At 42.5% G+C, this 14,738-nt stretch overlaps 1 protein-coding gene across 3 annotated transcripts in view; it reads left to right on the top strand.

The window, feature by feature from the left end:
- pkn1b (protein kinase N1b) overlaps nucleotides 1-9,090 on the top strand; it is a 42,900-nt gene extending 33,810 nt beyond the window's left edge. For all 3 annotated transcript variants that reach the window (XM_075453111.1, XM_075453110.1, XM_075453109.1), the window contains exons 11-22: nucleotides 1,431-1,572; nucleotides 2,374-2,464; nucleotides 3,843-3,934; nucleotides 4,335-4,407; nucleotides 4,611-4,702; nucleotides 4,821-4,997; nucleotides 5,162-5,224; nucleotides 5,341-5,417; nucleotides 5,551-5,693; nucleotides 7,490-7,597; nucleotides 7,743-7,823; nucleotides 7,933-9,090. In XM_075453111.1, coding sequence (XP_075309226.1) covers nucleotides 1,431-1,572; nucleotides 2,374-2,464; nucleotides 3,843-3,934; nucleotides 4,335-4,407; nucleotides 4,611-4,702; nucleotides 4,821-4,997; nucleotides 5,162-5,224; nucleotides 5,341-5,417; nucleotides 5,551-5,693; nucleotides 7,490-7,597; nucleotides 7,743-7,823; nucleotides 7,933-8,136 — 1,343 coding nt within the window. In that variant the 3' untranslated portion in view covers nucleotides 8,137-9,090. The remainder of the gene's footprint in view (nucleotides 1-1,430; nucleotides 1,573-2,373; nucleotides 2,465-3,842; nucleotides 3,935-4,334; nucleotides 4,408-4,610; nucleotides 4,703-4,820; nucleotides 4,998-5,161; nucleotides 5,225-5,340; nucleotides 5,418-5,550; nucleotides 5,694-7,489; nucleotides 7,598-7,742; nucleotides 7,824-7,932) is intronic.
- Nucleotides 9,091-14,738: the final 5,648 nt, after the last annotated feature.

Raw genomic sequence — 14,738 nt, 5'->3', positions numbered from 1 at the left:
TATTTGTTGGACAGCGATGTATGGGAATCTGATGTACCATGGGTGATAAACTGATGAGAGTTTTGATGACCAAGGGGAGCGCACGACTCACAGAGGACTGGGACACCCCCGATCTGTCTCCAATCTCCCCCTGAAAAATCCAAGGGTGGTGAGGACCTGGACGTGTGGTGGAATTGGGTTTGATCGGCGTGTTTTTCTCTGGAGTCGTGGCTCTAGCAAGCTGCATATTTGTAGCAGCACAGTCCTTGGGAATCTTAATCGCGATGTCAGCCATTCGTCTGTCTCCACACGTTCTCTTCCAAGAGCCTGACGCACTAAGGCATCCAAAAGTAGCAAGACAGCCACTAGTTACGCTTCCCATTGACCTCGTTATATACAGATTCAAATTAACCTTCTATTAGTGCACAATTTAAGTCAAACAGAATAATGTCAGCATAATTATGGGGTATAATGTATATTTATTGATGAAGCAAACTTGATTGGAATAACAGCGGACTATTTTACGAAACTCCTACGACAGGTCTGGATCACTCGTAAATTCTGTTCGTACCTGACAGAAAACGTAAAATACGAAAAGATTGGTGAATGCGCAAATTCTCTTAAATCACTCGTACGCACGATTTAAGAACAAATCTGTGCGTACGAACGGTTCTTGCATGAGGCCCAATGTCCTTTGGACAGACCAGACCAAAGTGGAGATGTTTGGTTATATTGCACAGCAGCACGTTTGGAGAAAACCAAACACAGCATATCAGCACAAACACCTGTGCTGGAGGGCTGATGATTTGGGCTTATTTTGCAGCCACAGGACCTGGATCTTTACAGTTATTGAGTCGACAATGAACTCCTCTGTACACCAAAGTGTTCTAGAATCAAATGTGAGAACATCGCCCCCGCAGCCAAAGCTTGGCTGAAACTGGGTCGTCAACAGGACAATGATTTCAAACTCAGCAGCAGATCTACAACAGAGTGTCTGAAAAAGCAAAGAATCGAGGTGTTGCAGTGGTCCAGTCAAAGTCCAGACCTCAACCTGATTCAAAGAGACTTACAACGTCATACAGAAGACGACTACTTCAAGTTATTGACACAAAAGGCGGTTCCAGTTACAGAATCGTGGAGCGGACTTTTTTTTTCTTTCTTCAAATGCTGAGCTGTTTACACCCCGATTGGACAACATCTGTAGGGTGGTTAACACACTCAGCTCCATGCCAGCTTGATGGCCGTTACCTAAAGCTTTTAAAGACCAGAGGGGTTATGAGGAATGGCCTGTGGTTCCTCCTGGAATTTCATGAAATGCAAACGCAGGTCCTGCAACAGCTCAGCTGTGTCACATCTTTAAAGACCTACCTCGTCACATGCGATTGCTTGCATTCTGTTCTCATTTACTTTTCCTCGTGATTATACGGAACAGTCCACCATGTGTGTTTCAGGTAAAGCTTTCCTGCGTGCCCGTCAGATGAACGTGGACATCGCTACCTGGGTCCGCCTGCTGAGGAACGCCATCCCCAGTGGAAGCAACACACCTGCGTACACTCCCAGTTTTCCAAGCAGCCCACTCACACAGGGTACAGGGTATGTAAATAAGTTAAGTTTGGAAAAAAATACCATTGAGAGTGCTTACAATTCTTTTGTAGTCTGAGGTTATGTGCATCTATTGTTTCCCAAATGTAGGACTCAACCAGGTGAAATCCAAAAAAGAGGGAAAGACAGCAAGGTTTATTAAATGGTGCTGCGGTTAACACAGGTGATCAGTCCACAAATCAGCCTTACTGACAAGGAGCAGGCAAAAGACAGGATTCGGAAAAAAAAGAGCAAGTGTCAAAAAGACCCAGAGCAAAAAAAACAGTCAACGCCAAAAACGAGCTGAGAGTATGTATACAGAGTGAGTGATGACTGTGCACAAAACAGCTGTGGAGTAAACGCAGGAAGCCACAGTTACAAATGAGTGAGGACAAAAAAATGGAATTCAGAATAAGACAGGAAGTGAAGAAAAAGCTGTTTCAACCAAAAGTCTTTTCAGCAAGTATCTCAGTGGCAGCCATGATAAGAGCTTTAAGATGTGTTCAAGTTCTCTAAATACTAAGAAAAGGAGCTTCGGTGCTTCTTCAGTCTTCTTCCGTCATTAACTCAGTTTCCCTCCCATGTGTGTATACTGGGACAAGGACAGTGGGGCAATTAAATGCCCAAGTCACGCTCGACTCAGCCGTGCATGTAGCTGCACTGACCGACTAGTGCTGTAACTTTTACCTCCACACCTGACGCAGCGCAGCTTACAATATTTGGAGTGAAATCTTTTTGATTTCCACTCGTTGCTTCTGCAGTGCAAAGTCTGATGTTTTCTTCTTTGTTTTTTCGCGAACGCACACTTTATAGAGAAATCTCCGTGGAGAAGCTCAACCTAGACGCCGACTCTGCTCCCAAAACTGAAGTCAGGAGAGATGTGGTGGACTCCCCCACCTCCTTGGTGAGTAAGATGGACGGAGGCCATTCAGAAAAGGAGGCAGACTGAGGAAGGCCACCTCCAACCAGTGTTGTGTCTCCACATAGTGTAACAGCGTAGTAAGGAGACCATTTTAAATGGAAGCTTTTGACACTTTGTTACTAGCGGCCTTTTGCAAAGGCTTATCATTTGTTCCCATTTCTCTCCTTACATCTCTGAAAAACTCACACAGTTTGACAAACATGAACTAGTATTTTTTTTCACCAACGAGGGGATTTCCAAATATCTGTTAGCTGAAAACTTGGCACATCTCAGCATGGTGTGCAGTCAGTGCCCTTGAAACGTGAGAAGACTGGAGTGGAGGACAAAGGACCTTTAAAAAAGCACTATCTACAGCAGATGAACAGTATCTGAAAGTGATGTCCTTATAAAAGGGGAAATAATCCAGCAAAGACCTGACACAGGACCTGAGAGATGCCTCTGACCCTTCAGCTGATCCATTATTGAAGAGACAGAAAAGTGCTGTCAATTTTTGTTCATCTGCCACTGCTCTTATTTGTCAGCGTGACAATTATCCTAAACTGCCGATGTAGTAAAGTTCTACCTGCACACAAAGACACCAGGTTTGCATTCATGGATTGGAAGTACAACTAGATTGAAAATAACAGTCTACAAACTGATAGAAACTTGGAAAGCAGAACTGTTGCAGAGAGTCATGGAGATTACCATAAATGCATTGGTGTCGTGTTTGTCGCCTGGCAACAACCGGGTTAACGGCGCCACATTCAGCCTCGGCAGGTGACACAAATGAGCCGCCACGTGTTGAAGAATAAAGAAAAGGTTGCTTTCAAGCTCATTGGAGTTGTAAAAATTAGTTTTTGCTTTAAAAGAAATGAGGAGTCAGGACTTTTTCAATGTTTTTTACATTTTTTTATTCATTTTTTGACTGTGTTTGTTATTCTAAATCATCACACACCCACCCATGGATCCTATCCTTTGGCTCACCCTGCTTATGCTGGTGCCAGTAAAACGACTGTGACTTTGAGCAGAGCCGCAGACAGACAGAATCCGATGAGCAGAAAGAGAGTCGGCGGGGGAGAGGGCTGGAGCAGATGGTGTGTGCACTGGGGTTGAAGTATTATGGGATTAATTACTCTGCTGTTTTTTAGATGACTAATTAACAGTGAGGAGGTGGAGGGGAGAGGAGAGGCTGTGAGCCGGCAGGGGATCTGACAATCAGGCGTATAGAGGGGCGATCTGCTTCTTTTACAGATGTTAGCAGTCCTTTTTGTCCTGATTAGTGGTTCCTCCCTTGCTTTATCTACCCCTTTATGCACTCGTATGTTTTCATTGTAGCAGCGTTTCCCTTTTAACCCGCTTTGTCTTTTTGTGTGTGTCTCAGGAACAGACACCAGTCATTGAGCCCCCGTCGACGCCGGATGTCCCAGCTCACGAGCAGCCAACCAGATCGCTGTCCCACAACTCTTTACGCAGGTGCAGATACACGCCTCACCTCTCTCTCTCTCTCTCTCTCTCTCTCTCTCTCTCTCTCACCCTCACACACACACACATGTAACCACCCACACACACGCACAATAACCCAACACCTGAGCATGTATTTCTGCAATGTGGCCAACGCAACATGACATCAGGAACACACCCCCACACAATATGGGCCTGTGCTGTAACCTCTTTTTTTCTAACACCTTATAATAAAGTCAAGTCATCACTAATGCGGATTACAGGATATGTTAGCACATAAACACTGTCAGGGTCATGATGTCTTTTGTTTGAGAACAAATATCGTTGAGCACATGGGACACCTGTAAGTGGGACATGTTTTTGCTGTATGTTGCATGCACTGCCCGTAATCTGCCTTTCATCTCTCTGGCAGAACCAGCAGAGGCCCTCTGTGCCTGCAGGACTTCAAGATGATCGCAGTTCTCGGCAGGGGCCACTTTGGGAAGGTACTTATTGTTCAGGTTGCCTGTTACCTAGACTTCATGTGCAATATTTGTGGAATATCAATTCATAAAGGGACCAAGCGTAAAATGGACACACACAATCTCCAATCCCTCAGACGGTAATGCAGCAAAAGCCGTCATTCTTCAGGTGATATGACCGCATTAACAGGAGACTGATTAAATTCAGCTTCTACTGTGCTCCTCAGGTGTTGCTGTCAGAGTACAATAAGACAAGCAGCCTGTATGCCATCAAAGCCTTGAAGAAAGGAGACATTGTTGCTAGGGATGAGGTGGAAAGGTAACCAGCACTTGCTGATTTTACCCACATTTGCTCTGCACACAAACGCCTCAATCCCCTCATAATACACCTCGTACAATGACTGTCTCATGACCCCCCCCCCCCGGTTTGTCTTCAGTCTGATGTGTGAGAAGCGGATCTTTGAGACCGTCAATGGCTCCCACCACCCCTTCCTGGTCAACCTGTTTGCATGCTTCCAGACGCCAGAACATGTGTGTTTTGTCATGGAGTACACTGCAGGAGGAGACCTCATGATGCACATACATGCCGACGTCTTCTCTGAGCCCCGTGCTGTGTGAGTCCTGCTGCACGTGTGAAAGCAACAACAACAAAAAAGTGTGGAGCTTCTTGGAAAGCTCTGTCTACGTCTAAGCTCCCTCTGATACTTTTTTGAGTTGTTTTTTTTGTGTGTGTTTGACAAACTCTCCCTCTCTCGCTGCCTGATGTCTTGATCAATAGGTTCTACTCTGCCTGTGTAGTCTTGGGTCTGCAGTTCCTTCATGACCATAAAATTGTGTATCGGTGGGTACTCAGATCGTCTCCATCTTTGCTTGCCATCTACAATGCAACACGGAGGGAGAAGTACCTCCTCTCTGTTGTCAGCACTGGATATGAATCCTTTTTATTTTCGTTATCAGGGATCTGAAATTGGACAACTTGCTCCTTGACACAGATGGTTTTGTGAAGATAGCAGACTTTGGACTCTGTAAAGAAGGTGTGTGCTTAATATTTACTCATCCACCACAAGAGTAAACATTCCATACACAAGGAAAAAGTGTCCTTAGTGAAGTCTCTATATATCTTATTGCATTTTTATTCTTATTAACCTATTCTTTTTTCCTCCCAAGGCATGGGCTATGGAGAGAGAACCAGTACATTCTGTGGTACTCCTGAGTTTTTGGCTCCAGAGGTGCTGACAGACACATCGTACACCAGAGCAGTGGACTGGTGGGGCCTCGGGGTGCTCATCTATGAGATGCTGGTTGGAGAGGTGAGGATAAAGAGGCTTTTGCCGCATGTCATATCCCGAAAAATGACAAGTAATGCACTTTAACTTTACTGCAGAGAGTGTGCAAAGACGGGACCTTTTAAGCGGACCTTTCAAAGAGGTGGCTTGCAGTCCTTTAGATGTACCTCAGTTTTTTGCTCAAGCTTCTTGTGGCTTCATTCAGACATGTCACAAGGTCCTACTCAGTTTGCACATTTGGGGGTGGAAATGATGTAGAAGGCTGTACTGTTGAAGCTTTTGTTGCACTCAGAGTAAAGAGTTTAGTTGTTGTGAACTTTGCTTCATCCGGGTTAATCTTCTCATTATCACCTTTGATGCATGCATGTCACATCAGTTGCCAAGCAACGAACATTTGATAAAGTTTGTCCAATTTATTTGGCTCAGTCAATATGAAAGAAGGAAAAACATTAGAGTAGAAAGGTCTACCTGAAAGGGAGATCATCGAAAATAAATGACTTCACTCCTGTTTGCGTAGCTTTTCAGACTTGAAAAGCTGTGTTGAAAGTGATACGTAAATTAGGGTGTGTTCTGATTGCCCAGTTGTTCCCTATGAAGTGGACCACACAGGGTTTTCAACCGAAAAGAGAAAAAATCTTGCTAAACAGTAAAAATTATTCTGAAGATTATTGGTGTTATTAAAGGTTAGAGATTTAGTTACTTCAAAACAACTTTGGAAAGCTCAAAACAGTTGAAAAAACAAGTTGTTGCTCACATTAAAGCTAGCCAATTTGCAAGCTAACCTAATGTTGGTTTGGCTAGCTTAGCTGTTGAACTAAGTGCTGATGTTAGCTTTCTGTGTTAAGATTACAAGCTGTAAGAGATTTTTCAGGTGGTTAAATGAGTCAGTGATCGCTGGGTGCATTGGTGACATCGCAGGGTGTTTCGAAAAGAGGACTTTTGCTCAGGGAAATTCCCTTAGCTGACATTCCCAGAGGTTTAACAATGTAAGAGTGTTGTTACAATTGACAGAAGAGCACCAGAGCGCACAGTCATGACGCAGACATATTCAGATGCTGCCAGGTTGATAAAATGGGGTGAATTTCGGAGAGGAGGGTTAAATTAAACTCTTTGCAAGGAAGTTAAGACAGGAAGGAAAAGTAGCAGTCTCACTCAAAACAGGAGAAACTATTAATTCAGTAAAATAAAGATTCAAGAAATAAGGTCCTCGGCCTCACAGTAAAAAGCAGAGGATTGGCTGGCAGAAAATTCATTAATGCCTTATTTATTATTGACAAAAATGATCAGCTAGCTTCTGGACACAGCCGAGCATTTAACACTGAATAGTTAAATAATGTTGCAGGAGTTAGCGGACAACAAATAGAGCTTTGAAGGCGCAAGAAACAGTTTGCTGAGACGTTTGCTACACGTGAGCCAGTATTGTGTCCACAGCTTGTTTACAGCTCCTGCACTGGCTTGATATTGTTTTGCCCATGTCAGTCTGAACTGAGTTGTTCAAACATCAGAACTGAACTGATATTTGATTAACTTGATTTGACAATAGACCCAAGTTGTATCACAACAAGATGACATGCGAAGATGAGAAACTGAAAATGTGATAGAATATTTGAAAATTGTGTAGCAAAAGTCCTTACTGATGATGTCTTATGAGTTCAATCAGCCTCATCTCCATATTCTGAATATTCTTGTACTCGTAATGTCTACCATGTGATTTCTGTTTATATCTTCAGACCAAAGCCGTTGGAGGCTTTGCTCTAAAGGCACACAAAGGTATGATATATAATGAAAATTACATGGAAATTTCTGTGCGTCTTTTTCAGTCTCCATTCCCAGGTGACGATGAAGAGGAGGTTTTTGACAGCATAGTGAACGACGAGGTGCGCTACCCGCGCTTCCTCTCCACCGAGGCCATCGGCATCATGAGACGGGTCAGACGGACACTCATTTATTCTTCCTGATTTAAAAAAATAAATAAATAGAAAATTGAAGCCTGGGATATGTTATCCTGTTTCCAGAAAGTTGTCGTTCTTGGTCACAAAAGGAAGTCCTGACTTCTTTGTTTCTTGTTACTAGTTGTTGAGAAGAAACCCTGAAAGACGTCTAGGTTCTGGAGAAAAGGATGCAGAGGATGTCAAGAAACAACCATTTTTCAGGGTGAGTTTTTTTTTTTTTTAAATTTTTTAAGGCTTTCCTCAGGCACTGATCAATGTTGATAAGAGAGAAAATGAACTATACCACAAACCAAATGTAACCAATCCCTTAGGGTATGGACTGGGAGGCACTTCTTCAGAGGAAAGTCCCACCCCCCTTCGTCCCGACCATTGTAGGAAAGGAAGATGTCAGCAACTTTGACACGGAGTTCACCGCCGAGCCTCCCACGCTCACACCTCCCCGTGAGCGCCGCACCCTCTCCTGTAAGGAGCAGGACTACTTCAAGGATTTTGACTACACCTCTGACCTGTGCTAGGGTCTGGGTGCCGGAAGTCGAAGGATTATCAGCTGCCCACTCTCAGCCCACAGACTCTGAAAGGAGACTGACACTTGACAAGCCGACTTCTTGAGCTGTAAAGGCAGAGAGGAACTTGATGGCGATCAGGGGCAAGGATAGCTGTTACTCTGACCTCTTTTCTGTGTGTCATTGAAGGGTTGAAGCACCGGCTGGGCTGGACATGTGTGATCCGATTGCGTGTCACGCACATCTGTGGTGCCACACATCTGCTGACATAGACTTTCTGGTGTGGCTTTTAGCGTAACGGGAAGTGGCGATAAAAACAGGAGATAATCCAGATTATGTAATAAATGGAAGATCAGAGGATGGGTCCTGCTGTTCATTTGAAATCCTCAAAGAACTTCACAATCACAGATGCGAAGTGTGACAAGTGACTTTTCGGACCGAACATATTTTTTTTTCTCTCTAACCCTTCCCGTATTTGCTCCACTCTCTTGTTGTTTTAGCCCTGGTGTTTGTTGCTGCTAAATGTGTGTTTAGCTGTGAACGGTGTCCCTGCCTCAGTCTTGAATGTATCCTCTTCAGCCGCAATCATGCATTACCTGTACATTGCCACTTGAGGGAGCCAGAGGGAAGAGAAAAGTTCTGCTCAGTTTTGTTTGATCAGCGCTGCCGCCTGATTATGCCAAAGAAACGCAGAGAAAGTGGGGGTTTCAGCAAAAAAAAAAGGGGGAGTGGGGTTGGGTCAGCTGCTGTTTGTTTGTCTTTGCTCAATCTTAAGCCACTTCTTCATCATCCTTCCTTTCCACTGTCTTTCGGTACATAAGATTTTTAACAACAATCATTTTGGTCTGTGACAGAAAAAGCTTTTTCAACTTTTGTGATGTGTACATTTTTCTCCCCCACCTGTGTTTCCCCCATCTTTGATTCGCTGGTGAAACTGTGACTCAGTAAAGATGTGAAACCAACATAGCAGCAGTGGTCAGTTTCTTTTTTCTTTTTCAATGTTAACTAAATGTTTTCTCTCTGTTTGGTTGCCTTACAACCTGCCTTTAAGGTTAGTTTTTGAATGGGGTTGTATCGTTCGCACACATCACGTGTGCAGATAATTCTTTGAAGAGTTTCTAATGTAGCAATTACGGCTACAAGTTTCATGGGGAATATCTCTACAGGTCAGTGGCTTAAAACCGTAGAATTATGACTAAATCTGTGGCAGAAATGTGTATCCAAATTTTTTCCACTGGATTCGTAAAGCTGTGTGTACGTGTGGTTCTCGGTTCTAAATCTCAATCATCAAGAAACTATACGCATGTGCAAGAACCTGATTTCTGCACCCATATTTAGGCATGAATGAAAGCAGACTCTCCCCTGGTTTTTCATCTTGTATGAAGGCATTGTATGCATTGCAACTAAATTGGCATGATAATGAAAGCAACAATGGAAAAGAGGCACACTTCTTAGTGTTAGAAGCGCTTTGAGTGGTCAGCTAGACTAGAAAAGCGGCATGCAAGTACAGTCCATTTACCATTTTACTCTATATACGACTGAGACACACATCAGTGAAGCAGAAGAAAAGGAAAAATCAGTTTCATGTGGTGATCTGTCAACAGCCAAAATGTGCATCTGCTTTCACATCACACCAGGTCTGCAGCGGAGGACCAGCAACTTCTGTTTCATCTGCAAAGGATGAACGCACATTCTGCTTCGGATATGTTCTATATTGAGATGATCAGTAGGGCGATCGCATTTGTTTGAAGAATGTGAAAGGTGCTCACATTCTCACCGCACATTCTTTCGTTATAAATCCCAGTTTATGAGCAGGAAAAGGCATATGTATTTTGCTTTGTGTGCGCCGTTTATGCATCTGATCCCTTGTCTCTGGGCTTTTTGCTCATTCTTCAAGACGAAACGCTCCAGCGCCTTCAGACTTGATGGGTCCTGCTGATGGAGTGCAATCTTAAAGTGATACCACAGATTATGGGGTAAGGGTCTGGGATCTGATTAGACTAGTCCAAGGTATTTAAATGGGTCTCCTTAAAGTGTGATTTTGGCACTATGTGTAGGATTAGGTGGTAAAGTGGTCAGACACTCCGGCTTTGCAGCTCCTTCAAGGTTTCTTTTGGCCTCTCTTTTTTGGTGCATTGTCTTTTCTTGGCAAGTTGATTGTGGTAGAGATTAACAAAAAGGGCACACACGCACATAAAATGAGTTCTAAGTGCTGGACCAATACAAAAGACAAAACTCTGTACAAACTACCACCTTGTTTTGAGAGAGAACACGTTTATTTTTGTAACATATCCTTTCCATTAAAAAAAAAAAAAAAGGATTTAATGCTACTCTGTGGCATATTAAAAGTTTTTTTTTTTCAGTTTTGTTTTTTGCAGTCATGAGCCACCCGTCGTTTCTGTTTGTATATTACCAGGAAAAAAGGAAATAGGTGCAGTGATCTATTAAAACATGAAATGAAATGAAAATACAATGTATAATTAAAAAACAGTTAGTTTTTTTTAGTATTGACAAAAGTCAATATTTGGTATTAGTATCTTGTATTCTTCAACACAGTTTGAACCCTCTTAGATAATATTTCTGTCATTTCTTTGAGTAGTCTTCAGGAACAGTTCTTCAGGCTTCATCCCAAAGCTCTTCTTTGGATGTTGGCCGCCTTTTGTTCCATTCTCTGTCAAGATGATCCCACACTGCTTCAATAATGTTGAGGTCCGAGCTCTAGAGAGGCCAGTCCATAACTGGCAGTGTTCTTACAAATTTTTGGCTAAAAGATCTTAGAGAATCCCCTTGTTCGTACAAAAGATACTCTTCTGATCCTGTCAAATTGTGTTTTCTTGGCATTTTTTTGTAGATGCAACTACAGAAATGGGAACAGTTATGTGTCTTTGCAGATTGCTGGTTACAAAGTTGGTTCTTTCATAAGTTGTCTGTTATGTGCAGACACAACACTGGTCCCTCCCTCGAGTTAGGTGCCTTTTTTTTTTAAGCTTGAACGATTAATTGGTCAGTTTGAAGTGTATACTGACAAAAGAAACACCACATTCCTCTCAAAATAGGCAGGTAGACTGGATGTCTAAATAAATATGTGAAAGACCTTCAGAAAGCCTGCAGAACTATTGCTCAAGAACCACTGTAAACGATTACAAGATAAGTTTGCCTGCTTAAAAATATAAAGACAAATGGGGTGACTCAAGACTTTTGTACACTGCTATATATGTATTGGTAACCGAGCCCAAAGCTGTGCCTCTCCAGAACTTTGCCCTTTAGATTACAGTTGGACTTTATTTATAATTGAAGCTCCAGGTTTTAAATTCATGGACACTTTAAAAGTTTCTGGATTGTTCATATTGTTTCAAGATATTTTGTCTCCTGATTTGTGACAGCTCTGAACTGAGAGAGAATCAGTTATGAATTAGGGGCTTTCGAAGCGAAAGTTGTGATCAGGTTTGTATCTTTTAGACTTTTTGTGTACAAAGTAATCGGCTGTAATTTCACTTTACCAGTTTATCTTATTCCAAGAAGGCCCACAAAAAATTGCCCGTTTAAATTTCAGGTGATGACGCAACAAAATACGACAAACACCGAGGGGGTTGAAAACATTTGCAAATCACAAAACAACAGTGGCTCCATATTAAGTGAAAACCTTCTTTTAAGTCCAAAAATATCAGCCCTACTGTCTTTAACTGTACTTTGTACTTGCTAAACTAAAGTGGTGAACATGGTAAACATTCAATCTGGGGGTGGGAGTCCTCCACAAGGGAAATTGCAACAATCAACACTTCATTTCCTGCAGAAATCTTCTAAAGGCATGAGTAAGACCCATTGAAATAACGAATACATCAGTGAAGAGGAAGAAGGGTGAGTCTTTGAATAAAAGAACCGCATCATTTCACAGAATAGAGTATTGTTTCCAGCCTCAGGCCAGCAGCGTGTAATGCTGAGTATGACAGAACAGCCGTTACAAAGGTTTTGCGTTCCTTAATGCAATTATGGTGACAGACGATCACAGCCAAATGTTAAAAATAGAAAATTCTAGACCCCTAACAATGATTCTGTGTGTCATGACATCAGCTTGAAATACAAAATCCCTGCAACAACATAGAATGTGTCTACCAACGCAGAAAAACAAGGGTTCTGACTGGCAACCAGTTGCATCCAGTTTCCTTGTATGCATGTGCAGAACAGTGGACAGATGGTAAGTGGTCTTTTGGTTTTGGGTTATGCTGACACTAGAACAGATAAACATCAGACCCATGACAACATCAGTTCCCTGAACTCATAGATACTCAGACGGATCCAAATAAAATTACAGGTAAAAAGCAGTACTGGCTAAGAATACCTGAATGACCGAGGGTCCCAGCTGCTGTTAATAATGGACATGTTTGTGCTTTAATGGACATAAACGAGAACATTCGTGGAGCTTTTAGCCGGAATGAAAATGGACGTGAAAAAAATGAGCAAATGCAAAGAGCACCAGACACAGAACTCTTTGTAAATTAGTCCTAATTTGCTTTGAAGAAATTGGTTCTTTTTAGTTTAAAAAAATGAACTCTCTAGAAACCGCAGCAAACAGAGGCAAGTTTTGGAGTTTGTGGGTTTTGTTATGTTCATGGGGCTTTAGTTTCGTGGCTTTGTTTCCCGTGTTACGTTCATTTAAGTTATCCGTCCGTCAGCATTACTTTGATTGATATTACAGGCTCTGGTTGAGCTGATCTTAGTGCCTTGGTTTAATCTCTGACTGTGTTTTGCTTCAGTTCTGTTAGAGTTCTGGTATTCTGTTCTTTGTGTATTCTGTGTGTGCATCCAGTTTCTCTTTAATAGATTCCATTGTGTTTGTTTACTGGCTTAGTTTCTAGTTATTTTTCAGTCTTTGGTTTAGTTCAGTGTCCCTCTATTCTTGTCATTACCCCTTGCTGTCTTTAGATGTCTTGGTCTTGTCCCTTTGTCTCCTTTGACACTCGTCTCCTGTCAATCACTCACCTGTTGTCCCTCTACTCATCAACCCTCCCAGTATTTACAGTTCTTCAGTCTCCTCCTCATTTGCCAGTCTGCTATTGTCTCTTCTGCCCTGGTCCTCCTGTCCAGCTGCTTTTGCCGTGCTTGCTTTCTGTTCCGTTTTGGATTTCCAGTTTTACTGCACCCTTAGTTTCATGAACCAAGACCTTTTGGTTCAGCAGTAAATTTGCCTCTGGTCAGTCTGCATTTGGATCTGCCTCTGTCTCCTCTACCATGGCTCACAACAGAAAAGTGTTTGTTGAGCTACATCTGCTCATAATCCTTAGTTTTAGTGACAAATAGTCAGTTGAATTGGATTTTTGATGCTTGAATTTGACTGAATAATGATCACAGCTATTTGCTTCAGTAAGGTACTTTGGTGGCACTAGACAGCGAAGTTACCCTCTAACTAGTTCAAATAATGAGCATTCAGCAGCTGACTGAACCTTTGTGCCCCTTGTGAGTTTGGTGGAAACCAAAATTGATCTAATAGAAAAGGGATAAGTATTTTTTTCACATCACTTTTTCAATTTCGGTTCACATCATGGAGTGGTAACATATGCTTACCATGCAATTTACCAATTTCTTTCTAAGAAATGTGCCACATAAATCTAAGTAACCTTTAGTCACCAAATGCTGCCATTATGTCAAAACCTGTGATATTTTTCGTTGTTTGGCAGAAACCCGCAGAAACCACAGCAAACTACATTCTGGAGGGCTCGTTTGTAAATAAGTGACACGGTTCTCTTACGTTGGGTGGAGAAAAGGTGGGATTTTTTTTGAAAATCACTATTGTAAAGCATCCATAGATTTGCTGCTGCTGTGTTTGGGTTCGCTTTCCAGTTGATGACCCAGTTTCAGCCAAACTTTAGCTGACAGACAGATGGCCTCACATTAACTCTAAAACCCTTTGGTATACAGAGAAGTTCACGGTGGACTCACTGACTGCAAGGTGTCCAGGTTCTGTGGCTGCAAAACAAGCCCAAATCATCAGCCCTCCACCACCGTGCTTCACAGTTGGTATGAGGTGTTTGTGCTGATGTGCTGTGTTTGGTTTTCTCCAAACGTGCTGCTGTGCATTATGAACAAACATCTCCACTTCGGCCTCTTCTGTTCCAGAAGTCTTGTGGTTTGTTCAGATGTAATTTTACAAATCTAAGCTGTGTTGCCATGTTCCTTTTCGAGAGAAGAGGCTTTCTCCTGCAGCCCTTCCAAACAAGCCATACTTGTTTAGTCTTTCTCTAATTGTGCTGTCTTGAACTTTAACATTTTACATGCTAACTGAGACCTGTAGAGTCTCAGATGTAGCTCTTGGTCTTTTCTATTATTTTTTCCCTCAGTTTTTCTGAGCATTACACAGTCTGACCTTGAATTTTCTGGGACAACCAGAACTCCTCCTGGGCAGAGCGACAGCTGTCTTGAAAGTTTTCCACTTGTGGTTAATCCCTCTCACTGTAGAATGATGGACTCCATGTAGTTTGGAAATAGCTTCATAACCCCTCCCAGACTGATGGGCAGCAACAGTTGCTTCTCTAAGATCCCTGCTGATGTCTTTCCTCCTTGGCATTGTGTGACCACACCTGAATGCAGGTGCTGGCACCTGCTGGTGATCAGTTAAT

The sequence above is a fragment of the Odontesthes bonariensis genome, chromosome 21 (genome assembly GCF_027942865.1).
Source record: "Odontesthes bonariensis isolate fOdoBon6 chromosome 21, fOdoBon6.hap1, whole genome shotgun sequence".
In the NCBI taxonomy this organism is placed as follows: domain Eukaryota; kingdom Metazoa; phylum Chordata; class Actinopteri; order Atheriniformes; family Atherinopsidae; genus Odontesthes; species Odontesthes bonariensis.
This window is presented reverse-complemented; position numbering and strand designations above follow the sequence as displayed.